General features: G+C 48.8%; 1 protein-coding gene across 6 annotated transcripts; it reads right to left on the reverse strand.

Moving 5' to 3' along the window:
- Positions 1 to 1,777: 1,777 nt before the first annotated feature.
- LOC140256991 (mucosa-associated lymphoid tissue lymphoma translocation protein 1-like) lies at positions 1,778 to 27,457 on the reverse strand. Of its 6 annotated transcripts, none has more exons than XM_072345945.1 (16): positions 26,721 to 26,874; positions 26,505 to 26,599; positions 26,256 to 26,344; positions 25,413 to 25,531; positions 24,965 to 25,118; positions 24,055 to 24,275; positions 22,702 to 22,798; positions 19,810 to 19,836; positions 18,811 to 19,014; positions 14,023 to 14,200; positions 10,641 to 10,715; positions 9,921 to 10,048; positions 9,519 to 9,650; positions 9,226 to 9,377; positions 5,125 to 5,250; positions 1,779 to 3,752 (listed from the first exon to the last, which is right to left on the reverse strand). In XM_072345945.1, the coding sequence occupies exons 3-16, from the start codon at positions 26,263 to 26,265 to the stop codon at positions 3,435 to 3,437; spliced, it is 1,941 nt and encodes a 646-aa protein (XP_072202046.1). In that variant the 5' UTR covers positions 26,266 to 26,344; positions 26,505 to 26,599; positions 26,721 to 26,874; the 3' UTR covers positions 1,779 to 3,434. The 6 variants fall into 6 exon arrangements, 5 of the variants coding, with proteins under 5 accessions (XP_072202049.1, XP_072202046.1, XP_072202047.1 ...); XR_011904900.1 differs by adding an exon at positions 4,506 to 4,613 and having other exon boundaries at positions 3,634 to 3,752; positions 26,505 to 26,875; XM_072345946.1 differs by lacking the exons at positions 26,505 to 26,599; positions 26,721 to 26,874 and adding an exon at positions 27,373 to 27,457.
- Positions 27,458 to 27,753: the final 296 nt, after the last annotated feature.

Consider the following 27,753-nt stretch of genomic DNA (forward strand, 5'->3'; position numbering starts at 1 on the left):
CTGTTGCTGTGTGACAGAGGGCAGCAGAGGGGCAGTCTGTCAGAACTGTGTTTCCAATGCTGTTATGGTAGGAAAGGCCAGAAAGTAGCATGGGGTTGGCACGTGGCATGGAGAGTTTCAGCCTGTAAGTTTGATAGTTATAAGTAAGTTAATAACTTACCAGAGACCAGATCTTGAAGAATCTACAGCCAATGGAAGTGTGCCAGGTTTGGGTATATATGCCAGCCTACATGTAACATAATTCTCAGCTTCACACCAGGCCAGTGATATTCTAGCCACTAAATAAAACAGACACAGTGGCATTTTCCTTAACTTGCACTGCCAGTTTGGGTGAGTTTCCTTGCTTTGTCAGAAACTGCCCAGCAGCAGCCAAGGAGCTGAGCATTAGTCTCAGACTCTGCAGAACAAGCTGAGCACACTGGGCTGTTGGCCATGGTCCTTCCTCTTAACAGGTTTCCATTAGCAGAGAGGAAATTAAAAAGCGAAGACTGAACCCCAAAATACCAAATATTTAGATATTACTGTTTTCATCAGAGATTAATGTTTAAAGCTTCTGTTAATCTGGTGCTTGTCAAAGGCAGGGAAGTTAACTGGAGCTGAGTTTTTGTAGCCCCACCTTGCCTGCAACTGTGCAGCTAATGAAGGAGTCTCAGCCTTCAATGGGTTTTGTAGTCCTTCTGGAAGGATCAGTCTACTGGGGTGGTTTTCTTAGTAGCATAAAATAACATGAGCCTATCTGTACTGCCTAGCCATAGGATCTGTCCAGGCTTTGACTCTGTGAAGAAATGCATTGGGGTAACATAAAATTCCCTCGTTTCTAAGCTTGGAGGTATCATCCACTACTCTGCATGGCCATACCACGAGCAGTGTCTGAAATGTGGGTGCATTCATGGAGATGGGTGATCCTTCCTTCCTCTCCTTGGAGAGGCCAAGGACGACTGCTGAAGATCAGACACGCATAGTCAAGAGAAGCACAGCTGTCTTGGATGAGTTGTCTATTCTGTGCTGGGTGATAGAAGTACCAATTCAAGGGAAAATTACTGGCACTTAACATTTATCCCACCACGGGATTTCCTATGTGAGGTAAGGCAATGAAGGCATAAACACCTTCATCCCTTCTTACAATGAACCCATGACCAAGAAGGAGTCACCATCAAACCTTGGTATCTGGGCTAACAGATGAAGTAGCTCTTTGAGGGCAAGTGCAAAGCGCTGGCAGACCTGAAAAAGCTGCTCACAAAATTCAGCTCCCAGTGTAGGCAAGAATAGGTAGACTGGAAGGATCTTCAGGTTGCTGAGGCTGATTGCTATCAGAACTGGTGGCAGGGCAGCAAGCTACTGTAGACAGGCCCAGGATGCAGTGAAACTTGGCTTTTGCAATTCAGCTTTGCAAATGGTTGCTGTCTCAGCAGAAACACAAGGTCAATTGAGGTACATAGAAATGTGGTGGAAGAGCTGGGCTTGGGTCTCCTCGAAGATTCAGAAATGCTGCTGAGAGGGACAGGTCCTATTTGGCAGCTGGGAACAGGAAGGAGACCTCCTAAGCCTGGTCCAGCCACCCAAGGACCTTTACACTGTGGGTAGTTCACAATGAATGCTGGCATTATTTTATCTATACATTTTGCTGGACATTATTTCAGCCTAGTTAACGCCATTTGATCCACCTTCTAAATCCTCACTTAAGTACATAGTTGCTTAAAAGAAACAATCCTCAGGAGTAAAAGCCAAGAATCTAGAGTTCAAAGCATTAAGAGCTTTAGAGCAATATTAAATCACACCCTGGCAATTAGAAGGAAAAACAAAAACTGTTAACTTAGAGACACATGAAACTATGCATCCAAAAACACCAGTAGTGTTTTATTTAGGAAAAAAAAAAAAAAAAAAAAAGTTTTCCTATGAATTAGATTACTAATTACAGTAGATGACACTTGCTATGATTATAAGAGCCAGAGACACATTTTGCCCCAGTGGTACAGAAGGGTGTGTATAATCCTTCCCTTTGAGTACCCTACTCCTCCCAAATGCCTGCACAGCAATTCCCACTGACCACTGACCTGTCTTAAGTTTCTGCTGATGTTGACTTAATCTTCAGTTCTCCCTTCAATTAGTTTATTATTTTCTGGTTTGGTTTCTCTATCAGTCCATCTTATTTAAACTACATCCTGTGTTGTTGTTGTTATTATTATTATTATTGGAGCTTTACATTTTTTCCTAGGAGACTTTTTCAACTTCAGCCAGATGGGGCCTCTCTTCTTTCTCTTGGCTCTACTCACTGCAAGAATAAAAGCCTCCTCTGTTCTCTTTGGACTGGCTTCCAGCATTTGTAGGATGGTTTATCTGGAAGGAGCACTTCATATTTTTCCATGCTGCAACAGACAGTCCCCACTGTGGATATACACTGCTGAAGAAGAACCAAAACTTACAAAACATTCACTCCAACCCTCTTTTAGAGCTCAGGAACTTATTCCCCATCCCATCAACCTTGACTTCTCAAGGAGTCTTTGACCTCCAAGATGGAGGATGGAGATCCAACACCTCAATGGGGTCACTGTTCTCCCAGGCACCGTTGGATTGCCCTCCCCTGCAGAGTTCCGCCTAAGTCACTACTCAACAGCAATCAGGCTGGCCCTCCTCACCCATGGCTCTCCCCAGACAGCTGGTTCTCTACAGAAGGTAGTGCTTCGAGTTGCCTGCAGTGAACGCACACCAAGGCAGGAGTTTGGAAAAAAACAGTTGCACTAATAATGATTTTTTTTTGAGGTTTTTCCCTCCTTCTTGGTCTTTTCCATCCCCTACACATAGGGGAATCTGTGTCAGAGGAACTCAAGACCACATAGGATCTAACTCCATGTTATGCCCCCATGTAATAGACTAGAAGGGGCATGCTTTTCTGAGCAAACAATTTTCTTGCCCCAAGTATAAATACATTCAGTAGAATACATAAACATGCAATTTAAAACCTGCTTTGACACAGACAGAACTTGCAAGGAAGGAAAACTCTAGTGCAACCCCAGGGGAAAGCTTACACATTGACCCAGTCTGATCTGGGTCCCTTGGTCACTCCTTGTGCCTCTTGCACAAGCAGTAACAGTCAGGAGTTGAGGGTTTTGAAACGGTGCCTGTTCTGAAGCGCAGGACTGTAGTGTTTGTGGCTTTCTCAACACAGTTAATACTGCAAATCCTGCTTTCAGGCACTTGCTTAGCAAACCCTGATTTGCAGAAAATATCAGCCTGTGCCCTTGAATATAAGCACTGCTGGGTGCCACCTGCCAATATTATGACTTGTCGAGAGGCCAGGTCCTCTGCCAGGCATGACAATGACACCTTGGTGATGTCGGCAGAAATTTCATTTGGACAGGGTGATCGCTGAGGCTGGAAAGCAGCTCAGTTCTGCTGCATTAACATCTGAAGGCTGTGCATACCAGCTCATGGAGTCAGCTGTGCTCTTGCCCCGGGCCAGCCTGCAGCAGGGCTGAGCAGAGCTCACTCATGCTGCGCTCATCGTTCTCCTCTGGCTCACTCCTGGACTTGGAGGGGTTGCTGCTGGGCAAGCTGCGGCCAGTGCCTGTCCTCAGGGCCCCCCCGGATTCTGCCTGGGCTGGAGTGCCATCAGAGCTGGCCCAGGTGTAGTTCCTTTGGGTGAAAAACCGCCCCAGCAGCTGTTTTGGGATGATTTTCTGTAGGCTTTCAGAAGTCCTCTGCTTTGTGCTCAGCTGGGTGTAATGCAAATCCAACTGCAGGACCACATCCATCTGGAATGGAACAACAGAGGACACAAAGTGAAATGGGTAGAAGAGCTGAAGCAGGGCTGTTTGCTCCGTCAGAACACTCAATGGGCTCAGCCGCCATTCTGCAGGCTCACAGCCCCATGCTGTGGTGTGCCAGGGCAGTGCTGCTGCCTCAGGAAGTGAGCTGCTATGTACCTTCACAGCATCTATGGGCTTGAGCCACAGTTTATGGATTTCAGGACTTGTCCTGAGACCAGGCCACCTCACCGGAGACCTCACTGACTAGGTCACTGAGAGCACTGAGGCCTCAAGGCAGCGGGAATGCCATGATATTCATCCCAGTCATGTCCATCCTTGCCAAAGCACAGCACTGCTCACACAAGAGGAAGGCATACAAGAGCAGGGATGTAAACCACTTAAAGCACACATGCCACAGTACAAAAAAACAAAACAGTTTCAAACAGCAAGGACAAACAGCACTCTGCAAAGATCCATTTGGATTCTATAGTATATGGTGAAGGACTCAGAAAATAACAGGCTTGTGGCAGCTGCCTCCCGAATATGGAGCCCCAGCGTGGGGCTGTGCCCAAGATGCCTGGCTGTACAAAGCAGGGAGATGGCACATGCAGCACAAAGGAGATTTTTCCTACATGCCTGGCAGGCAACAGGGTCCAGCTCACATATCTGCATTTAAAAGCTTGGGAAGGGTTCAAGGAAAGAACTTCGGAAACAATCAAGTGCCGAAAGAGCTGTCATATGCTGATGCACGTATCCTACCTGGCTAATGCTGCTTGCTGTAGGAAAATTCACACAGCAGTTTGAGAGCAGTGTTCAGGGTGAGCTTGTGTGGAGCCCAGCAGATAAGCACCTTTCAAGACTCACTGGCTGGGTGCTAGAGGAGAAAAAACTAAGGGAGAAACAAGGTCCATGCTGCTATTTGCAGAGAAAGGATCTGCTGGAAGATCCAAGCCAGGGGAACAGTACTACTGTGTCTCATGTGGTCTTTAAATAGTCTTTTGAAGAGTGCCAAGGAGGCAGTCTGGCTCAGGCTCTCTGACAGCAGGAAATCATCTCTTCTGCTGCTCAGACAAGCACAGTGCTTAGTGAGACATCCTGCACTCACAACATGTGGGCTACTCAGACCTCTGTAAAGCTGCCACAGGCAAGGAACAGCCTCTCTGGGCAGGCAGTGGAAATACAGAGTGAGGCAAGAGAAAAGCAAGCTTTTGTGCCCACCAGCAAGCTCTGCTAACATGGATCTGGGCAAGACGCTGACACCTCAGATGCTAGGCATGTTCTGCATGGAGCCAAAAGTTGCATGGTCAGAGGGGTACAGCCAGCAGCACTGGGAAGTACTGCTTGTGCGAGACCACAGGAAACTGTACTTGTACTCTACCTGGATTTTCTGTAGTCCACAGAGTTGGAAGACACAGTCCAGCTTCTCCTGCCTGTAAACAGAGGTGAGCAGAGAATCCATTTGGTCTGGGTGGCGCTCTTCCAGATTAGTCACATCATCCACTTCCTAGGTCAGGAAAACAAAGGAAATGTGAGGAAATCTCAGTATCTGCCTGGGCCTGGAGGCACAACTGCTCATCAAACATGCTGCCTCCCTACACAGCAGTGCCTGAGGCTGGCCTGTGCTATTGACACTTGGTCTGGTGGCAGTGTGGTGTACTCTAACTGAAGTACTAAAGAATGCAAGCAGCAGGAATACAGATTTTACATACTTATCTCAAGTAGATCGGTGGCAAAACCTAGCCAAACAGCCTCTGAAGTCAGGAAATCTGTGTTATGGGATTTCTGGTAGTGTAGATAGGAGCAAAAGCCAGTATCACAATGATCTGTAGTGTGAGACCTGTAGAGGAGGGAGCAAGGAGCTTCCCAGGAGCATAGATGGAGGGAGATCTGAGTTGTGCTGGGTTATGAGTTAGCCCCTGCCATTTCCTGCCTAATTACTCAAACTTTCCCAGAACAGCTCCCTCTCTCTAAGATCCTCAACAATAACATTCATCTCCAGGAACCTCCCCTGAACTGCTGCCTGCAGAAGCACAAAGCAATTTGCTTCTGGCCAGGAGAATACTGGCAGTGGAAGCTAAAATGCTGGATCCTAAATGCTGGCTGGGATTTGCAGGCATCAGAGTCACTTTTGCCTGCAAGGCTGGCAGAATGGGAGTAAAAGTTGTCCCACTGCTGCTGATCCAGCACGTTCATTAGAGGCAGGCAGAAGAAAAGCACTTATCTCCGCATAAAGCAAAGTCAAATTCCATCTCCATGCCTGGCAACTTGTTACTGGAAAGAAAAACTGGAAAGCATTTAGGATAGATCATGGCAGCAAATAGAGTTGGCAAAAAGAGAGGTGGATGTGCCAACAAAGGGCAGACACACCTCATAGGGGGGTGGAGCAGCTGTCCTGCACAAGGAGTCTTTGGCCAGCCAGAACTGAAATGGGAGTGCAAAGCAGAGCACTTTCTGCAAACAAACACTGCCCTCTCCTGCCCTCTCCTTGCTTAGCTCACTGCATCAGGTATCTGCTCCAGATTCCAAACATGGATGGACATTTCTATGCCCAGCCCAACAGCTGGGTTAAACTAAACCTGCTGACAAAACAGAAGCATAAGGAAAATCAGCCTGGACATCATTGATGCAGAGCTTCAGCAGGACTCCTGCAAAAAGGAGCAGAGTGCTCCGACAGCACCCAGCCAGCTCCATCTCACCCAGCACTGCTGACCTTGTGCTGCAGTATGCACTTAGGTGAAGACAGGATGAGCATGCAGCCTGCCAGTCCCTGCAACAAGCAAATCATCAACTCTTTGGGTTAAAGGTGGTGCCTGAGCTTTCAGTAGCGTTAGGAAAGTGCCAGTTGAAGCTGGGGTTGGGCTGCGTCCCCTTTTTTCTCCTTGCAAGCACTGATAGGCCATGGATCAGATGACTTCTAAGTGCCTCCTTTTGCAATGGCATTACCAGCCACTGTGAACCTTCAGATATTAACATCACAGTTTGGTTCCAGCTAGCAGGGCAGGGATGCTCAGATCTGTTCTAGCAAACTACACTCTTCTCCTGAGTGTCGGTCTATTGGTTTGCAATTGAACTGTGATACCCCATTTTTATCCCAAGAAAAAAATCAACATATTATGGGCATGACTAGCATGAATATAGCAATACTCCATTACAAGACAGAACATGGTGCATGGAAAGCCAGGCAGCACCAGGAATCTAGACTGCATTAACCACATAGTGTCCCTGAGTGGTACCTAGCCAGTCCCAAAAGCTGGATATCCCAAAGAGATGTGCTGCTTCTCTGGCACAGATATGGGGAGCAAATGGTCCCAAACTCAGAACTTTAGCCTCAGCAACACAGGAGAGCTCACACAAATCTGGAAGATCTTGCTTGTAATCTCAGCAGTTTTCTGCCCTGCTCTGGTTGCACCAGTGGTTGTGAACTGACCATAATGACCCAGTTATTTCCCCCATTATGCACAGCATAACTACTGCTTGCTCCTGCCCATGTGCAGGCCACCTGCTAAGTAACAGCCTCGCCATCAGATTGCATCTTTCTAAAATCCAGTCCCATCTTTCAGCACCCTGCACTGCCGTGCCACTTTACAGGATCCTGCAGGTGTTTATGGACATGGATGGGATCCCCCTGAGCCTCCCCTTCTCCAGTCTGAAGTCCCAGCTCTCTCAGCCTCTCCTTGTAGCAGAGATGCTCCAAGCCCTTCAGCACCTGCACAGCCCTCTGTTGGACACTTTCAGGTCTCTCTTGCCCCAGTTCAGATACCTCCCCTGGCCGCCACAAAAGTAAGTAGCCTCGCAGTGACATCTGCCAGCTCCTTCAGCACCTGAGGGTACACTCTGTCAGGTTCCACAGACTTGTTTATGTCTGGGATCAAGCAGGAGCTCCCAGAACACTCATGCAGGCCTCCCTCTGCCTTTGCCTGCTTTCCTGCTCGATGGGATCCCTGACCCAAGAGGGAGATCCTTAATAATCCACCAGCTTTCCTGGACCTCTCATCTCCCCAGGGCTGACACTCACAAAAAACAAACAGCTCTTGAGATCAGTGACCTTCAAGACAGTTATCTGGGCAAGGACCAATCTCATCTCAAGGAATCAGTTGAAGTCTTGACATGTGTGATTCAAAGCTCCTTTGCTGACAGCAACTTGTTATCCACATGTACCTGCACAGAGATGTGGTGGAGCCACTGTCCCTGGAGGTGTTCAAGAACTCTGGATATGTGGCACTGAGGGACATGGTTCAGTGGCCACGATGGGGACGGAGCTGATAGCTGGACTAGGTGACCTTAGAAACCTTTTCCAAATTCAGTGATTCTACGATTCTACAAAAATGGAAGGAATGTGACTGGGGAGGCCATTAGGTCCAACAGCTCCGAAGCAAGTGACTTAAGTTCAAAATATGGAGATCCAACACAGAAAGTAGACATTCAAAGAGTACAGACTAAAGAATGGGGATGCCTTAGCTCTAGTGTCTAGTGGGGCAGACAAATTGCAAGCCAGTGCCAGGATGTGCTGCCATGTCAGCACACACCACTGGAGGTCAGTGTGAGCTATCACTGCCGTGGAAAAGGACAAGAACACGGGATTGATCCCACCTGCTCTCTTGGGTCCCGTTCTGGTCTGCACCGAGTTTCTCCTGTGCCAGCCCTGGATGCAGAAGCAAGCATATGGGTCCCTCCCTTCCCCACATGTGCTGCTGTGGAGTGGATGTGCATACACATGTACACAATTTTCATGCATGTTAAGGGGTGCTCACAAGGAAAAATGATGCTTCAGCTTGGTGATAGGTAGGATCAGACTCCTGACCTCCGCTGGACGCACTGCTCCACACCAACGACAAGAACATATCTGAGGGCAGCATCCTTCCACAAGCAACAAGGGTGGAAATATCCAGTCATAACCATGCTATCCTTCAGCAAAGGAACTACAGATAATGAGGAAGACTGTTAGCAAAAAAGGAGCAGCAAAGAGGATTAAATCCTTAGAGACAGTGTGGAGGCCACCAGAGCTCTTACAGAAAAGATTCATGGAAGCTGGTACCCCTCAACACAGAACAAATGCAAGAGGATGTACTGTTGCATGGAGTTATTTTAGCACAGTGGGTTAAAACATCATCGTTCAAAAAGCCAGATCTGCTTCCAAGCACAGAAAACAGACAGGCTTTTCATCTCAATCAGATTAAATGCAATAGTTCAATCAGGCAGGCCAGAAAGCATCCTGAGGAATAACTGGTTAAAAGCACTGAAACCAGCACTAAATCCTTTTCACAATGCATTTGGAGCAAGGCAGGCCACTGAGACATGGAGGGAGCAATTAAAAGGCACAGAGCACTTGCAGAAAGGCAGTGACAGCATTAAGATCCTTTTGCAGGTTCAGCCCTTTCTGGTCCCCGAGACTCTTCAGGCTCACTATAATCTCCCTCCCTTTGCTGCTGCAGAGGCAATCAAGGGGAATGGGCCCAGCATCCCCCTACAAAGGACTCACAGTGGGCTGGCGGAGCATGAGCTGGGCATCAGTGATGAGGGCCGGGAGGTCCTGCAGCTTGGCGCAGACAGACAGCACGTTGGAGAAAAGCCGGTGGAAGTGAAGCTCTGCCTGCACCCCACAGGGGAACGTCACTGTTTCGCTTGGGGGCTCTGCAAGGGAAACCAGAGCGGGGTGAGTGCTCAGCTCCTGTGGGAGTCCCGCTGCCACCTCCCTGCAGAGTGGTGCCTGTGAGAAGCATGTGGTCCCCCTGCTCCCTCCTGCCTTGCCTGGCAGCTCCCCACACAGCTCACCGTGGCTGCATCCCCAGCGCTCTGCGGCTGCTCCTGTGGGGCAGACGGGGTCTGTCAGGGAACGGGCTTCCTTCAGAGTGTGCTTGATCTCCATCACCTGCTTCCCAGTGACCATCGGATCCTGGCCGAGGTCTGGAAAAGACATTTTAGTGGCACAAGTGTCACTCCAGGTTCCTTATTTACCATCCTGCCTTTCACACTACATCAACATACTGCTCCATGCTGCCAGATCACTAAACCCTTGAGTGGGGTACAGTCTGCAACTTCATTTCTGGGGAGGAAGAATAGGGCTGCTGATCTTTCCTCTCTCCTTTGCTGGGATTTGGTTTCTGCTGATATTTTTTTTCCTCATTTTTTCATAGGGAAATACATTTCCAGCTTGGGTACAAACCACTCCTTTACCTTCTAGTACATCTTCCAGCATGTGTGTAACTTTCTTCTCCTGCAAAATATGTTTCTTCAAATATTTCATGAAGATCCCAGCGCTGAACTCACCATCCTGCAACTCATAGGCTTCTGCATCTTCGCACCTGCAAGGGGAATGACTTTCTGAGACGGGAGGAAGTCCTGGGAGTGAGTCAGGGCTTGCTGACTCCATTCAGGCTGTGCCAGCTGAGTGTGAATTAGCCTCTCATGCAACGGTGCAAAGTGCTTCATGTTAGCTCAAGAGAAGGTAGGAGGGGAATAGGATGGGAAAAAAGTAGAGAAAGGGGTCAGAAGAGGAGAGTATTGCTTTTTTTGCCAGCCTTGTTGGGTGACAACAGCTGAACAGCCTATGGAACTAGAGCTGGAGCGGTAAGCAATGCTTATTCTTGACTCAGGAGGTTCCAGATGTCATGCCTGTGGCACACATACTTTGGGAATCGGGTTCAGGCCTGGGAAAGATGACAGGAGCTGATGTCACCTTCACAAGTAGCCTATAACTGATGAACAGCTGCCAATGGCAAAGTTAGGAGGAAAAAAAGAAGTGTATGAATGGGAAATACTAGAGATAAAAGGGTGAGAGATGGAGAAAACATAAGAAAGGCATTCTCAGTCCTCTAAAGTCCCCAAGCATGAAGGTATGCAAATAGTCAGTATTTATTCCTGTGTCATGATGTGAGCACAGCAAAATACACTTACGTGGCATAGCCATAAACAGTATTGCCCCAGGGCTCCAGTGGCTGTACCTGGGAGAGGGCACACTCTGGGTTGTACCTGTAAGAGGAGACAAAGGTACCACTCAGTACTGAGAGCATCTATCAGAGCATGCCTGGAGTGCAGAGACAGTGTGCTCCATGAAATTCACCTCCTGTGGATGACAATAACAACAGCCTTCATTAAAAAAAAAAACAAACAAGCACTCATGTTAGCAGGGCAGCAACAGGCTAAAGCTAGGAGTCCCAGGAACATAAAACCAGGGGCAAATGAGCAGATAGGGCCACCTCTGACCTATCTGCACCAGTGATCTCCTCTCTACACAGCATATGAACCTAGAGCTGTGGGCACAACCCTGCCTTCCCCCACCTGAGGCTAATTTTTCAGAAATTCAAGGGGACTCAGAGGTGTGCACAGAAGCACAGCTTGTTGTTACACCTTGACTGTCTGTCCCAAAGCTCTGGGGTGCCCCACAGCTCCCTTTTAGCCCATGCATATACCTCGTGCCCTAGGAAATTGAAGCTGATACATGGCCAGGTGGGATCAATATATGCAATAACATCTCAGAGCTTAATATTGGTTCTGAAACCCTGGTCTAAATCCAGCTCAGTGAGCACAGACCTGTTATTTCCAAGGTCGGGTATATCAGGAGTGATAGTCTGAGTTTCCACTAAAGCAGATGTCATGGTAACACTCATGGCAAGCCTTGCCTAGGAGCAAATCTGACTCCAGACAGACAGAAGAACATGGGGAATGGTTGCTTCTGAGGCAGGAGACCTATGCCAGTAATATGGATATGTTCCCAATTGCAAACAGAAAAGAGCACAGAGGTGGTATTACTCGGTGTTATTCAATTCTAGAATAGCTTGCTGGGGCTGAAGTTGGCACACTAAGAAGAGCAGAAGGGACCAATGCATTGCCAGCACCCAGAAAGTTACCTAATACAGGTGCAACAGTCTGCAGAAGATGTTTAATGGCAGCATTAATCTGGCTTGTGTAAATTTTCTAAAGACCAAGAAAAGAGAAAATGTTGGAAAGCAGACGTGTATCTAAATACGAACAGTGATCAGAGAGATTTATCTGCCCCTTAGATGTTACTAAATGAGTGTAGAAATCTGAAATTCCAAGTCCAAGGAGGAACGAGAGATCAGATCTCCAAATGATCTGAGGTACTATTGACTGGAGACAGTGACCTGAGGCTGAACAGACAGAGGCTGGTGCAAACCTTTTGTGATGGCACCATTAAAGCATGCAGTGGAAATAATGGCCACAGTCCTCTGCCCTAGAAGAAGACAAAGTTCAGCAGGGCATTTCCAGACCGTGACCAAATGCAGGGAGAAGTTTGATATCAGAGAGCGTGGCAGAGCTCCAGTAAAGGTTCGTTCGTACTGCACTCACATTGCATTCATGCAGTCCACTTCTCATCTGCATCCCAGACAGAAGATGGTATCCTTTTCCTGCCCTAAGCAGCACACACCAGAAGCCCTCATAAATCAGGGAATTCCTAGAAGAGGCAATCGTATCCACCCAAAATCAGCACATGAATGTACTAGGTTACGCACAGGCTCTATGTTCCTGGTTCCTCCTGTGCTGAAGCTGAACATCTGCTACCACTTGGCAAAGGAAGAAGGCCTTCCTCATTTCCTTGGTATTTCTGATGCCAACACATGGGGAAAAGAGATACTTGGTGTGAAATCCCCCTTAGCACACAGAGTGCTCCTTCTGGTCCATGCACAGTTGGGCAAGCCATGGAAAGGCAACAGCCATCTGCAATTCACAACAGCAATTTAACAGAAAGGGAAGGAGGCCCCAGGAGCCCTGTTTTACTGGGTGTTGTGAACACACACAACTAAGAAATCCAAACAGTTTGCTGAGCTAAAGCGCAGTGACTTCTTGAGAAAAACAAGCCCAAGCAGAGAGCTTCCACAGCTACCGCTCGTGTGCACAGTGATAACACCTACGGCACAAAGTGCTGTGCTGTGCTTGCTGTGGGAAAGGGGAGGGAAGAAGTGTGAGACTGGGGGAAGAAGAGAAAAAAAACAGCCACATAACATCAGAGCAGTTCTAACATCACATCATGTTCCAAAGCACAGTAAAATTCACTGAGCACATAAATGGCCAGCAACAACAAGGAAGGAGGCATCAGCTCAGAACTATTTTATAGATTGCCTCTGTTTGTGTTAGAATTCCCAGGACAGCCTCCATGTAGCAAAGCTGCCTCCATATCACATACTGCCCGGCTATTTTCAGGCACAAAATTTGGCATCTGGACAAGCTCCTAGGCTAACCTCTGCCACCAGATCTGGCAGGAGCTGTGCTGATGATTCAGCAGCTCTGCTCAGCAATGGCTCTCTGCAGCCTTGGTACAGGGAACCAAAGCTCTCTCCTCCATGCAACAGCAATGAGCTGCAGAGGGAGCACAGCATTTGGGGCAGGTATCAAAGGAGAGCAGGCTCCACCACTGTTGATAGTTCAGAGCTGCAGAAGGCAGAGAAGTCTCAGTGCTACGCAGAATAGCTTGTAAGCTATTCAAAGCTCCTGTTCCAACCTCTGCAGCTAAAAGATGCCAAAGAGTCTCTGCAGGACCTGGCAGCTCTTCCAGGGCAGTGGTATCAAAAGTTGTCCTTCCTTTGCTCACTGAAGAACCACAGAAAGAAGAAGGACAATCTTCTTCCTTCAGCTTCCACATCCTTCCTGTCCTGTAAATTAATCTCAGGAGCCCCAAATAAATAAATGATGACAACTTCTACTGGATAAGCCTAACTACCTCTGCTGAAAATGGGCAACTAGCAATTTTCTGCAACTCACAAGCTTGCAGGATGGAAGAATGGGCTTTCCACACTAAGAGGGGAAAAGCTGATCCCTGCCCTCAGCACCAGCCTTGGTCCCACTTCACAGTGTGATTTCAGTAGCCTTTAAGGAAGTAAAACCAACTAGCATGGCTTGAAATATTTTTCCTGAGTGTTGCATACTTCTCACTGAGATGGTAACGAAAACACAGATGACAGAAAGAGATGAGTCACTCCAGGTGACCTGCCCAAATAGCCTGCATTTGGCAGGCTTTTTCATCTCCCTTCTCTCCAGCACGTATCAGACAGGATCTGATGCTTACAAAGCTGCATCTAACATGTGACCAACTGGGCTTCCCAGGAGATCCTGCAAAACCTGACAGCCCTGTTGATTTCATGACGCAGATGGATAACCCTTCACAGAGACCTTGGCAGCGCAACAGAGGATGTGTGTGTCCTTGAAAATCCGTAAGAGCATCTCACGTAGCTGTGCAGGAACCCACTGCTGAAGGGTTTCCCCAACCCCTTGAAATGCCACGCTCCGCCCATCCCGGAGAGGAAGGGAGAAGAGCACCTACCACTTCCTGCAGGTGTCCAACAGGATCAGGTTCAGGGCTGTCTGCTGCTGCTGCATCTTCTGAAGGATCCTCTGCACGCTGATGCAGTTCTCAGGGGCATACAGTTGTGGAGCATCAACAGGGACCATGTAGTTCCTCCCCAAATGTTCATACCCATGTCCGGCATAGTAGAATATAGCTGGGAACATGGAGAGGAGAGGATGAGTCATGATGCAAGCTTGCAGGTCTGTAGCCAGTTCTCCATGGCCATCTCCCACCTCTTGCCCTGTAGGGATACTGGGTTGGACACTTACACTAGGAGCAATTCCAGGCACACAACTTGAGCTACCCTGACCTCAAAGATTTCATTTTTTTCAAATCCATGCCCTTCAGTGGAGCAGGCAGAAGCCCTGAGAGGCTCTCTTGTACCCATTGTTTCCAGCAGCTCCTTAAGAGACACCAAAGTCACCAGGTTTATAGGTTTGCTAACCCATAATAATTTGTGAAACAATATCCAGGCTTGGTATCTGCCAGGCTGAATACCACCTCTGAACAAATATGTGGCTAAAAAGTGATCTCTTTGCAAGAATGTGACAATAGACAAAGCATTTCGCCCTGACCAACAATACTTTAACAACCTTTTAAAGAAGAAGCTTCTCAGCTACCTAGTTCAGAATAGACTCACAGAGGCTCAGATGATGGGAAATATTCTCTGCATTACAAAGGTCTGCTAGTATTTATACATCTATGAGACAGTGAAAAATGGCATTGAGAAAAACAGAGAGAGATGAAAGATGTCCAGAACATGTGGACCATGTGCTTCAAAATCTCAAAACAGACACCAGCCCTGTAAGGTGGGAGAAGAGACAGACTCATCCAAGTGTTGGTGGCAAGTCCAACATCCAATGTCAATTTTGATTTGGAGCACAAGAAACAACAGTGGATTCTAACTTCACAAGAGACAGCAATGTGGGAACATCCACTCTGGAAAGCCAGCACAGACAAGCATGGCATGACCAAAGCTGGTGCTTTTCCAACCCCTACACGTGTTCACTGAAGGGTTTCCCTTCTGCACAAGGATCCCTGGGTGGGCTGTAGCTTTCCAAAAGGAAGCTGTGTGTTGGTTTCCCAGCACTGATAGAATTGCCTGGGGGATGCTGCTGAAAGACAACTTGGGGAACTGAAATCTGTTAAAAATAGCTCTGTGAGGCAATGCAAGCAGTTGCACTACTGCAGCTGAGCTACAGAGAAGAATGAGAGGTCAGAAATGGGAACAAGTGGCTATGAGGCAAAAGTAGAAGAAATTCTTAAGTCAGATTCTCTGCCAAAGCCCATGTTTCATTGAATAATCTCATATTTATTTTCTTCTACTCTTCCTGCCCCCGTAGTTTGCAAGAAACTCACTTTGATCTCTGCTGCTGGAAGGGATGCAGTGAATGAGGCAGGAGCTGAAGGATGGAAAGCATGACCTCATCATAAGGAGTGAAACCATGACCTCATAGTAAATGAGGCCTAAAGTCATCTTGAGCTTCCGTTCTCAGGGGACAATGGAAAGTTACTCAAATGGCTGCTTTCACAGGTGCCCATGAGGTTTGGATTCCTCTTCTTAGGGATCAACAGCCAGAAACAGAGGATTCAGATTTGCACAAGTTTGAAACTTTCCTAACTAGAAAATCAAAGCCACAAAAGCTTCCTCCGAGAATATAAAAGAGTATAAAATGGGAAGACTTGTGGAAAAAACAGATACAGGTCTTTCAGGTTTGGATCCTAAAGTAGTAAAGCACTGAAATATTACAGAAAAACCCACAAAGAATCCTTAAATTATCAAATTTCCTAACTTTGGGGGGCTCGTTTTGTACCTCTGAATGCTCCCTATGCTATTTAAGCCGCTGTGACTTGAGTTCAAAGAGAAAGACAGGAACTTCACATGGAACTGAACAACTCTGCTGCAAATCTCTTCTGGATTGAATGGCTCTTCCTGAACAGGAATGTCAACATTTTGCCCAGAGGGGAAAAGGCGTTTTGGCTTTTTTTTTTTCCGAGTTACATTTCAACACTCTGCCCACATCTTGTGAGTCAAAAACTGCTGATCGTAGGCAAGCTTCCGAGTACCAAATTAAAAAGGGGAAGCTCCGGGCACTGCTTATAGTACAGGAAATGTCAACATGCAGCTTAATTAACGCATGACGGCATATTCCTACTATTTCACTTGTAAGTTTTTGCTTTTGTTGCATTTCTGACATTTTTGACTCGGGACTTTTTAGGACACTTGAAATAACAACTGGGGAGATTCCTTGTTTGTCTGTATAATTAGATTATTCAGGGAATGTCTGGGGCTTTCAAAATGCATTGCACCTTTTGTAAGAGGAAAGCTGTAGGAAAAGCAGTCAGATGAGCCACTGCAGCCACAGAAGCCCTTGGATCACCTCAAACATCCACACATGCAATACCAATCTGCCTGAAATGAAACCTTTTTTGCTCTGGGTTTGAGAAGCCTGTGATGAGGCTGAATAACAAAAAGCATGAATTCCTGAACTCGGACAGGTAACACCAGGCAACATTTTGATTGGGGCTGAGCACTGGTTGAACAGTAACGTTAGAGATAAGGAAGAGGAAATACAGCAGCCACTGTGCTAAAGATAAGCCAGCACCTGGGAACAGAGCTACCTTAGCAGACACAGGAATGGCATAGCAAGGGAAGTTGTCAGCACTGCCATTAACCCTAAGGAGACTCCACTTAGGTCCTATGTCCAGTTTTAGGGGCTTCATTTCAAGAAGCAAGAAAAAGGCCAGTAGAAGCTACTGAGCTGTTGGGTTCCAGGGCCTAGAAGAAGAAGGGGCAGAGATGGGAGACAACAAAGCCCAGCTCCCTTCATCAGCAAAGACCATAAGACATGAGGCAACAAGCTGCTGTCTCACCACCATCTGTGTGAGTTATGTCAAAACTGAATCTCTCAATCAGCTTTACATGTTTATCCTGGAGCTACTGCCTTGAAAACATGGATATACAGTGTTTAGTGTTTAGAAGGAGTTGTTGGCTTCCTCTAAACATGCATTTCTATTAAAAAAACAAGTTAATTTCAAGGATTTGCGCTTCACCTGGTCCTTTAAATCTCATGCAAGGAAACAGGTGAAAAATTGCTAGAAGATGCATCACAGTGAGAGGCAGCATCATTCAGAAGACCCGAGGCAATAAGCAGGCAGACAGACTGAACACTCCACCCTAAGTCTGGATGCCACACAATGACAGCAAACATCTTCCACTTGATCACAGTGCTGAGAATGGCCCATGCCAAGGTTCACTGCCTCCAAATAACAGACTGCTCAGCTTAGAAAGCTGTAAAGAAAACCATTATTTGAGGCAGGCTATGCCAAGCAAACACTTGAGGCTTATCAAGGTTCAGTAGTTCAGCTGTTTATGTTTTCCTTGCCAGCTCACAAAACCAATTTTGCCAGGAAGGATCAATGGCCACAAAAGCAGAAAAGTACTAGAAGTTTAAATAAGGCACGACAGCATGAAAGGTTTGCCACTTCCCAATCTTCTTCCTCTCCACTGCTTATGAAAACAGGGGAATTACCATGGAGAAAAAAAAAAACACCATTTGGTCTTCAAGGCACTACACATACAAGGCAGAGCAGCGGTGCCTTACACAGATGTGGATAAAGCACAGCAGCTCCCCATGGAATTCTCTCATCCAGAGGAGGGGACAAAGCCTGAGATGCAAAGGGATTTCAGAGAGCAACCAGAAAAAGAATCTGCAGGTAAAGTCACAGGAATATGCTGTTGTCAGATGATACAGGGCTGGAGCAGCAGGCACTGCCTGCTGCCTTTTCCTGCTAACTCAGCCTCCCTGGGTGAGTCAGAGCCTCTGGGAATGAGGGATCTTTGCAGTGTTTCACTTGGGGCCTCATCCCTATCCATTGCACAACTCCTAACCTCACAGTAAGCAATAAAATTGGCCCTGTGTTGACTTTTATTGCCTTACTCCCTTAGTATGCCACTTAGCTGAGAGGGTGGTGAAGATAAGCACTGCTCAAAGCAGGCTGTGCCTCATGTTGAGGTTTCAAAGCATGGAAAAAAAAAACAAACAAACAAACAAAAAAAACAAACAACAAAAAGCCAACAAACATCTGCCAGGTGCTTTTGGGGTATCCATCATGCTGGAAGAATCCCAGAAACCCCAAGGAAGCTACTTCCACCGCAAAAATCTGAACACCTGCTTTAAGACCCACAAGATCCACCCTTTGGTTTTGTGTTTACGGAACACTTCCCGTGGAAGTTAAACCCCAAAAGCCACCTGTCTGCAGCTGGGAATATGTACTTCTGCAAAAAGCCCGTCAGAGGCTCAAACATCAGGAATGAGAAATAAGCAAATCAGATCATGGTCAGCTGTATGCCAATCAGAGATCCTGTCCTGACAAAAGAGTGCATGGGGCATCCGCAACTAACCTCTTAAACGTTGTCATCTAAGGAAGAATTTCAACACCCTCTCCCTTTCACCATCAGAAGCACTGGCTTCCCCAAACCCCAGCACAAAACCATGCTAATCAAGTCAGAGGTTAGCCACATGATGGAGAAAAACCTATTTTGACTACGTGTAACCTCGTGTTTACCTGGGATTTCTGCCAAGCCTGGCACTACTGCAGACTGCGCAGCAGGGATACCCTAACCCACATAAAGACAAGCAGGTTAGCAGAGCCCCTAATTTATTTTTGTTATTTTAATACAATAGCTGTTAGGAAAATTGCCAAATCTCTGCTCCTCCCTTTCTCTGACTGCTGCCACTGGTACATAAACTGCTGCCTTACCATAGACTCCCTTCTCCAGGAGCTGCAGGAACCGACTGACTGCTGCCACCATCTCAGCCTTGTTCAGGTCCAGGAGAGAGACAACTTGGAAGCCCAGCTGCTTTAGAAGAAGACTCAGCTCAAACACATCTGTGACAGGAGCCATCAGGTTTGGATGATGCTGGTAATGGTTGTTGCCCACTAAAAGTGCTAGCTTGCCTGTAGCTAACAGAAACAAGTGACAAAGTTGTAAGTGCTCAGCAGATGGCAAGATCTAACTTCCTTTGGTTGGCATGAGGACAGGGGAAATCCTTTCTCACTTTTAGGAAGGAAGGTTAAACCTGCCACGAGCCTGAAGCACCCTCCAGAAAGCCCTCAGCTTTTTCAACACTTGAATAAAATACACAAGGCATCATTTTGAAAGAAAGACCTGAAAAGTTTCCACTCAGGAAGCAAAGCTTCAGGAGCAGAAGAGGATCAGCGCTACTGAGGATTTTTGGCACAGGTCCTGTCATGTCTGTCTCGCATACTGGTGGCGCGTGGGAGAGGAAAGCTCTGAGCTAGTTTCAGAAAGACCTTTCCCCAAGGGGCTGAAGGAAGGAAACTCCATCTCCTGCTTTCATTTTAACCCCCAGCTACCCCTGTGGGAAAATCAGATTAGTGTGTTTCAGCTGTGCTTTGACCTGGCACAAGGAGTTTCAAAGAAGGAAAAGGAGTTGTGCAAAGCAGACTTCATTGTCATTTGGCTGGCATGGAGGCTAAGGTTGGGTTACTCATTAGGAATTAATCTTACTCCACTGGGCGAGACAGATGAGGTCTTGGCACAGGCCGAGACTCAGCCTGTGCCTCACAGATCAGATCCACAAAGCAAAGAGCCAGTAGAGCCTGTGGCAGCATGGCCATAAAAGCTTGAAATGTCCTGAGCAGGAAAAACACATCCATGCCCTCCCCTCCCATCCACTTTGGAGCCTGACTTTTAATTAAGGGAATAATTTCTCAAGAAGAGAAGACAGTACTCACCAAAAAACTTCTCAGAGCGACAGGTGCCTGGAAAAGAAAGAGGGGAATGATAAGTCAGTGCCCAGCATGCAGCATTCCAGTGCCAGCTCCCATGGCAGATCTGGAACCTGTTCCCATGGCCCCTGGCAATGCTAAGTTGGATCACATGTGCATTTGCTTCCCTTCTGCAACTGCAGAAGTAAAACAAGCTGCTCCTCAATCAAGTTTTTTGCCACTTCCTTGTTAACTCTACAGTCTGCTCATTCAAGGAGCCTATCTGCGTGGGCCTCTGGAATTTATCTGAAATCCCATTTTGGCAGCGAAGGGGAACAGCAAGTGGTTGGGGATGAAGGCCAGGGGTTGCAGGAGAGAAGAGTGACTATGTGCAAGTGGCTGGGAAGCAGAGCTGGGAGAAAGGCCAGGCAGAGGAAACAGAATGCCTCCACAAAGTCAACATAAGCTTCAAAATAGAGAGCTACTCCCTACAAGCAGGAAGGAGGCTGACTGTTTGCTCTTGGTGGTGATAACATTCCCACCATCTTCAACACCCTAGTTTGCCTTCTCCTGAATTTCAGCTGTTCCAGCTCAAAAAGGCCACACCAAACATCTGTGAACTCCATCAGCTGCCCTACCAAAGAGCAGCAGGTTATCCATGCAGAAATCCCACCCCTAAGCATACCCAGCATGAAGCCTCAGAAAATCATCATTACCATAAAAACCAATACAGCTCAGTGAAAAACCTGAAACTCTACAGGCTTTAAATGAAAAAAAAAAAAAAAAAAAAAAAAGAAAAAAGTAAGGGCATATTTTAATTGCATAAATCTTAGAGGTCTGGAAGACCTTCAGCATCTGAATACACGGCAATGACTGTATTGCAAATTAAAGAATCACAGAATCTTTAGGGCTGGATAAGACCTCTAGTATCATTTAGTCTAACTGTGGACCCATCATCACCATGGCCACTAAACCATGTCCCAAACACCTCCAGGGATGATGACTCCACCACCTCCCTGGGCATCATGTTAAGAAATTTTTCCAATTTTCCAACATGAGCATTCCCTGGTGTAATTTAAGGCCATTACTTCTCATCCTATCGCTCTTACCCAGGAAAAGAGGCTGATCTCAGCCTTAACACAACCTCCTTTCAGGGTGTTGTAGGGAGTGATAAGGTCTCCCCTGGGCCTTCTCCTCTCCAGACTGACCCATCCCAGCTCCCTCAGCTGCTCCCCGTAACACTTGTGCTCCAGACTCCTCACTGCTCCATTACCCTTCTCTGGACACACTGCAGGATCTCAATATCTTTCTGGCAGTGAGGTGCCCAAATATAAACACAGCACTAGAGATGCAGCCTCACTGGTGCCAAGTACAGAGGGACAATCACTTCCCTGTTCCTGCTGGCTGCGCTATTTCTGATACAAGCCAAGATGCCATTTGCCTTCTTGCCCACCTGGGCACTCCACTGGCTCATGGATCTTGACTAGCACTCCCAGACCCTTTTTCCTCGGCACAGCTTGCCCCAAGCCTGTAGCGATGCATGGGCTTGTTGTAACCAAGGTGGTTACAACCTGGTACGTGGTCTTGTTAAACCTTATCCCATTGGCCTCAGCAATGGCCCTTGATGCAGCCTGCCCAGATCCCTCTGGAGGGCCTTCCTGACCTCACCGCACATCAGCACTTCTCCCAACTTGGATTATCACACTTGCATTCAGTTCTGCACATGCTGAGTGATTGTGCTCAATATAATCTGCTCCATGACCTTCCCCTTACCGAGGACAGGCTCACAGGCCTGGAGTTCCCCAGATCCCCTTTCCAACCCTTCTTGTAGATGGGAGTCACACTGGCAGTCTCCTGTCTCCTGGGACCTCCCCTGTTGGCCAGGATTGCTGATAGATGGTCCAAAGCAGCTTTATGAGCACTTCCAACAGCTCCCTCAGCACCCTCAAGTGGATCCCATCTGGCCCCATGGGTTTGTGACAGCCTAGGTGTTCCAGGAATGCCTGGAAAGCCACCAGAATAAACCTGTTTGTCTTTTTTCTGACAGAGCTGCTTGTCTCATTTTAAAGCTGTCCTGCCATAACATCTGGAAACCGACCCCGTCTGTTCATGCTGTCTGTTACTCCAGGGCACTGCTTTGCAAGTTGCAAAGAGGCAAGGAGAGTACACAAGGCTCTCAGATTACACAGGATCATTTTGCGCCCTGGCGAGATTTTAATGCCACTGAAAAACTCCAGATGAAAAGCTTATGGCATAGAAAATTCTCTAGGTGGAGTAAAGAGCCCACAAAACTATTCTCATCTCACAGCACCACAAAGGCACACAGCCAAAGCAGCCGTCACACTGGAGGCAGAGCATGCCCAATGCTCCTGAGATCCATCTACTCCCCAGGATCCATCAGGTTGCACAGCACATGCAGAATCAACCCTGGGCTGCCAGTCCAATGGATCTGAACCTTCCCAAAGTTATCACAGTGCTGACTGATTCCTGTGTCCCCAGCTCAGGGGTGCACGTGCAGCTCTGCTGAGATCATCCAGTATATCCAGAGTGTGAATTTGTGCTCTGCAGGCTGTTCCCATGACACCTGCTGCAGGACTACCAGGATACTCCTGCAACTCTGAGAACTCTGCTCCACTCTCACGTTTGGCTCCCCACAGAAGCGGTCTTTAGAACCAGTGGCTTTCTTTTTCTCTTGTTACAAAGTCTGTTAAAGCTGTGGAAGGCTATGCATTCTAGCTCTCCTAATCCCACAACCCTGAACCCAGTTTCCCATGCAGAAAGTGAGCCCTAAGATAACAACTCAGCACTTCGAAGATCTACCAGCCTGGTATTTCCATGCAAGTTCACTAAAATTGTCTAGTTCCTTTTCATGCTAGAAAATTATTTACTGCAAAGCAGACATGGTTTAGCATTGCTCACCAATGTGAACATCCACTGCGCTGGTCCAGTGCTCTCCACGGCCGTTGGAGGCACAGCAGAGGTACGTGCCAGAGTCGCTGACTTTGGTGTGGGTGATCTAGATAGACCAAAAGTTAAATTACATTATTTATGGTGACAGTTTTCTTCTAAAGAGCAAAAGTGCTCTGCCCAAATGCTCTCCTTTCTTTATCCAGCAGCCCTGAAACTGTCACAGCCAAACTCTGCCCCTGAGAGCCACACAAGCAGGACAGCACGTTGCCAACACCAGAAGGTTTCCAATTTTCCTCCTGAGTGACGTTTTCTAGATTTCTATCATGTAGTATGTTTCCCATCTGTATCCAACCCTCCTGAAGGAAGTCAAGCACCCCAGCAGCCCTGGCTGGCAAAGACTTCTGTGGTTCTCCAGCCCAGCCTCCTATTCAGAGAGGAACTAAAGCCACAACTGCGTCAAGTCAGCTGCAGCTTTGTGAAGACAGGTCTTGAAAATCTCTGATAACAGAGATCTCACTGCCTCTCTGGGTCTGTACTCCACTGTTACGCCATCCACCCCCCAAAGGAAGAATCTTTTCCTAGTCATCAGACTGAGCTTCCCTGGGAAAAGTGCTGTTTGAGACCATTGTCTCAATTGTCTCATAACACCATCTGAGAAGAGCTTGGATCTCTTGCCTTTATCACCCTTCAAGTGACATCCCAGGAAGAAATCTGCCTTTTTTTGCAACAAGAAGACAGTGCTGACTTACGCTCAGCCAATGAACCACCATAAAATCAGACCTTTTGCTGACTCTCTGACTCTCTCCTGCTGTGAATAACTGCTTTTCCTTCTAGCTTTCCTGCAGGCACACACCATTCCCGTAGCTTCATCACTCCATGCCCACAATACCTTGCATATTCATACAATAAGCTCTTCTTATGCCTCTACAAGAAGGTATGAGAGGCCTGCTGAGAGCCCTTAACATTGGCACATCTGTGAATCTCTTACTTCCTGGAGAAACATCCACAGCTTTTAAGGAAGCCCATAAAATGTATTCCCTCTTCAACCCTAGTCCTTCAGTCAGGGCTATCAAAGTAACAGGGGGGATCTGTGCAGCGCAGGCAACTGGCTGAGCACAAGGCTGCTTCTCTAGGGCAGAAGAGAGAGGGAGACAGGCAAGGAGAGACAGCTTTCCGCTGGCATTCACCTGATCACACAGATCAAAGCACTCCTGAACAGAGGCACACAGATAAGAGCTAGAGCGAAGGACTGTGTCATCCTCACATTGAGAACGACAACAGCATAAATTTTTCAGCAGTCTCTCCAAGGCTTCTGAAGCTCTCCCATGCACACCATCCCATTGGGCTTCTCCCATCACCCACCTCAGTAGCCAAAGTTTCTGAACCATCCCAACGTAATGTTACCCAGAGTTTTTTTTTCTTCTGGCGTTCCAGCAGGTTCCCGTTTTGGTACCACTGGTAGCTGGGGGCTGGGACCCCAATGGCAGCACACTGCAGCTGTAGTGGTTTCCCAACTTCCACCTTTTGCTCAGTGGGGTTGAGGATGATGATTGGTTCTCCTTGCCAGAGCTGAGGGAGCAGTTCTGTGAAACAGTGGCAAGGAATTAGTACTCCCTCCGTAAGGACAGAAAACAATATTTCTTTTTCTCTGTGCAGTCTGCGTGCTTTGACAGAGAAGTCAACTTTTTCCACCCACACCAGGAGATGCCATTCCACAGGATGGCTGTGCTCACAGTGTCACTGATGCACCTTTCTGCTCCAGGAGCAGGGAATCCTTGAAAGCAATAACCACGACGGTATATGACACAACAAAACACTGCCCTCTTGCTTCCCCCAAACGTGCCTTGACTCCTGTTGATGTCCACTCTTTCCTGCTAAGGGTGCAGCCAACATTCTGAGGTCAGGCACACCCTAAGTCACCTTGCCCAGCTATGAAAAAAACAGACTGTTTCATCCAGTCCCTCTGCCCTGTGCAAATACCTAGCAACAAACACCCAGTATAACCTCCTTCTGGTAAACCCACAGTGAGCGGTCAGCAGGGCAAGAGCATAAATACAGCTGGGGTTACCAGGATCGTGACAGGGATCTGGAATACCTGGAGCACAGACACAGTGGTTTTGCTTAGACCCGTACCACTGGAGCAATTCTCCCATATAATGACCTGAGCTTGGAGGATACAATGCCCCAGAAACCACAAAGGACCACTGGTGTGATATCCAGTAATGTCTGTGCAAAGCAGAGAGCAGAGCAAAGCTAGAAGATGTGTTCGTACCTCTGCCAACACATGGATGAACCTCCACCTTCACCCAGTCAGAGAAGACCACATTTCTGTAGAGGTCATTAATTCTGCAAGTGTAGAGTTGGGTCTGCTGTGCAGTGATGGGCAAATCTTGCTTGGTGGCACCAGGAATCTGATAGCGGACAGACTACAGGGAAAACACAGGCATTGGACAGCAAGTCCCCCCATCACTGCTGATAGCAGAAGGCACCAGCAAGCCCCTTTAAAGGCAGGAAAAGCTAGAATCCCTGGTTGTGTCACCTCCTCACAAGGGAGAACAAACCAGTGGAAACCCTTGGTAAGCACATCTGTATTATCACATCTCTTCTTTTCCAGCCTCCCTCAGCCCACCCACACTACTCACAGAGGGCCAGCTCCCCTCACCGCTTGGCATGGAGCTGGCCCAGTGCAACAAGGAAAGTCACCCTGCTCACAACATTACCTGGCACTGACAAAACCACTGGTACTGCAGGGAGGTGCGGGCCTCAGCTCTGCAGTGCAGAGTGAAAGTGTACCCAACAGGAACGGAGACAGAGACTGGCTGCTCGGTGATCACAATGGCTGTTGGGAAACAGGTGTGGGTTTTCAACACAAGCAAGGGTGGCACTGAATGGGTCACACAATCATGGAATCATTAAGGTTGGAAAAGACCTCAAAGATCTAGTTCTAGTCCAACCATCCATTTACCACCAATATCTCCCACTACATTTCCATGGATCCACCATCCTCCAGGAATGGTGACTCCACCACCTCCCCGGGCAGCCTGTTCCAATGAACCACCGCTCTTTCAGAGAATAATTTTTTCCTAATATCCAACCTGAACCTCCCCTGATGCAATCTAAGGCCATCGCCTCTTATCCTCTCACCTGGGAGCAGAGGCCAACCCCTCCCACCCCACCACAACCTCCTATCAGGGAGTTATAGAGAGTGATAAGGTTTCTCCTGACCCCCCTTCTCTCCAGACTGACCCATCCCAGCCCCCTGAGCCGCTCCCCTTAATACTTGTGCTCCAGACACCTCACTGTTCCATTGCCCTTCTCTGGATACACTGGAGGACCTCGATGTCTTTCTGGCAGTGAGGTGACCAACAATGAACGCAGCACTACTGCCTCACTAGCACCGAGTACATTGGGACGAGCACATACATCCCCGATCGGGTCGGGTCGCTCTTGCTCCTGAGCATCACCGCTGCCGATGCGCCAGACTCGCCCTCCTGCACGGCTCACCGAGAATCGCCGAGCAGCGCGAACACCACGAGGACCACAAGGAGTCCGCCTCGGCTCACCTGTCTGCATCGCTCTACCGGCGCTCCGATCGCCGTGGCTCGCTCGCCCCGGCCGCCCTCAGCCGGCGGCTCCTGGCCCCGCCGAGCACCTGCAAGAGGATAAAGCAGCGGCCGGGGATCGTGAGGAGTCCCCGGCCCGCCCAGGCCCCGGGCAGCGTGGCGGAGCCCAAGCCACCGTCTCTCCCCGCTCCCACGGCGGCTGCCCCGGGCCGGGCCGGGCCTGGCCGCGCCGCGGTGCGGGGCTCTCACCTGGCGGCGGAGGAGGCGACTGCGGGCCGCCATGGTCGCCTGCGGGGAGCCGCCGTCCTCGGGGGGCAGCGCCGGGCTCCGGCAGCCCGCAGGCCCTGCGAAGAGGCGGAGGCGCTCACCGGGGCTCGACCTGCCGCGGGCCCCGAGCTCTTCCGGCTTGTTCCCGGGGCCGGTCGGACGTCTCCCCTCGGGCCCGGAGTCTGCGCCCGGACTCACCTGCCGCCGGCCCCGCCGCCCGGGGAAAGCCCCGCCGGCGCTCAGCGCCGCACTTCCGTGCCGCCGGACCCGCCCCGTCGCCCCGCTCCGAAAGCGACTCCGCCCGGGGTTCGGGCCGCCTGTGCGGCCGGGCACGGCCTGCTCCGCGGGGCCCCGGCGTGTCCGCCGCTGCTCTGAGCGTCCTCGGCCCGGTGCCTGCGGGTGTCTGTACAGCGGCCCCAGCGGCAGCCTCAGACCCGGCCCCACCGGTGGCCTCTGTCTGCATTGCTGTGCTTCCCACATCCCCATAGGCATCCTCACCCCTGTTCCTGATGTTCTGAGCAGCGCTATGGGCGTCCCTGCCTCATCCCCTCAAGGGTCATCGCTCCATCCCCACAGCTGACCTCACCGTCACCTCCGTGGCTGTCCTCACCTCATCCCCACGGCCATCCTCACCTCCATGCTTGTGAGCATCCTCACCGCTATCTCTATAGGTGTCCTCACCATGTCCCTGTGAGCGTCCACATCCTCACACCCACACAAGTCTTCACCATTATCCCTGTGGGTTCCCCTGCCCATCCCCACGACCACCCTTGCTCTCATCCCCAACCCCACAGCCACCCTCCTCCCCATCACTGTGATGCCACCCTTCCCTCCATCCTTCACTGCTCACCTCTTGTCTGCGGGGCTGAAGCTCCAAGGCTCATGGTGGAGCCCCAGCTGTGTTGTCCCCTTTTCCTTATCTGGGAGTAGTGAGGTGAGCCCCAGCACGAGGTGGTGACAACCTGTCAGGCTGCTTCCGCCAAGAAATCCCCTGCCAGTTGGGCCAGGCATCACAAGGGCTACAGGGGAAGTGGCTCAGGGCCAGCCCGCCTCAAGGTTGCACAAGCCCCTTTGGGATGGCAGAAGGGTGACAGCTGGGGACAGCCTGCTCACGCAGCCCAGCTGTTGGGACAGCACCATAAGCCCTGGAGCAGGCCCTAACGGCATGCTCTGAGTCATTTGATTTTCTACTCAAAGTCCAAACTTAACCTTTCTGATATGAAGGAGAAGT

The sequence above is a fragment of the Excalfactoria chinensis genome, chromosome 10, assembly GCF_039878825.1.
Source record: "Excalfactoria chinensis isolate bCotChi1 chromosome 10, bCotChi1.hap2, whole genome shotgun sequence".
In the NCBI taxonomy this organism is placed as follows: Eukaryota; Metazoa; Chordata; class Aves; order Galliformes; family Phasianidae; genus Excalfactoria; species Excalfactoria chinensis.

What these genes read in the sequence shown, in the direction of transcription:
- LOC140256991 (XM_072345946.1), bottom strand. An exon ending in AGTGGTTTTGTCAGTGCCAG is followed by an intron (nt 25,119 to 25,412) that starts GTAATGTTGTGA and finishes TTTTCCCTGTAG; the next exon opens with TCTGTCCGCTATCAGATTCC. An exon ending in GCGCTGGGGATGCAGCCACG is followed by an intron (nt 9,378 to 9,518) that starts GTGAGCTGTGTG and finishes TTTCCCTTGCAG; the next exon opens with AGCCCCCAAGCGAAACAGTG.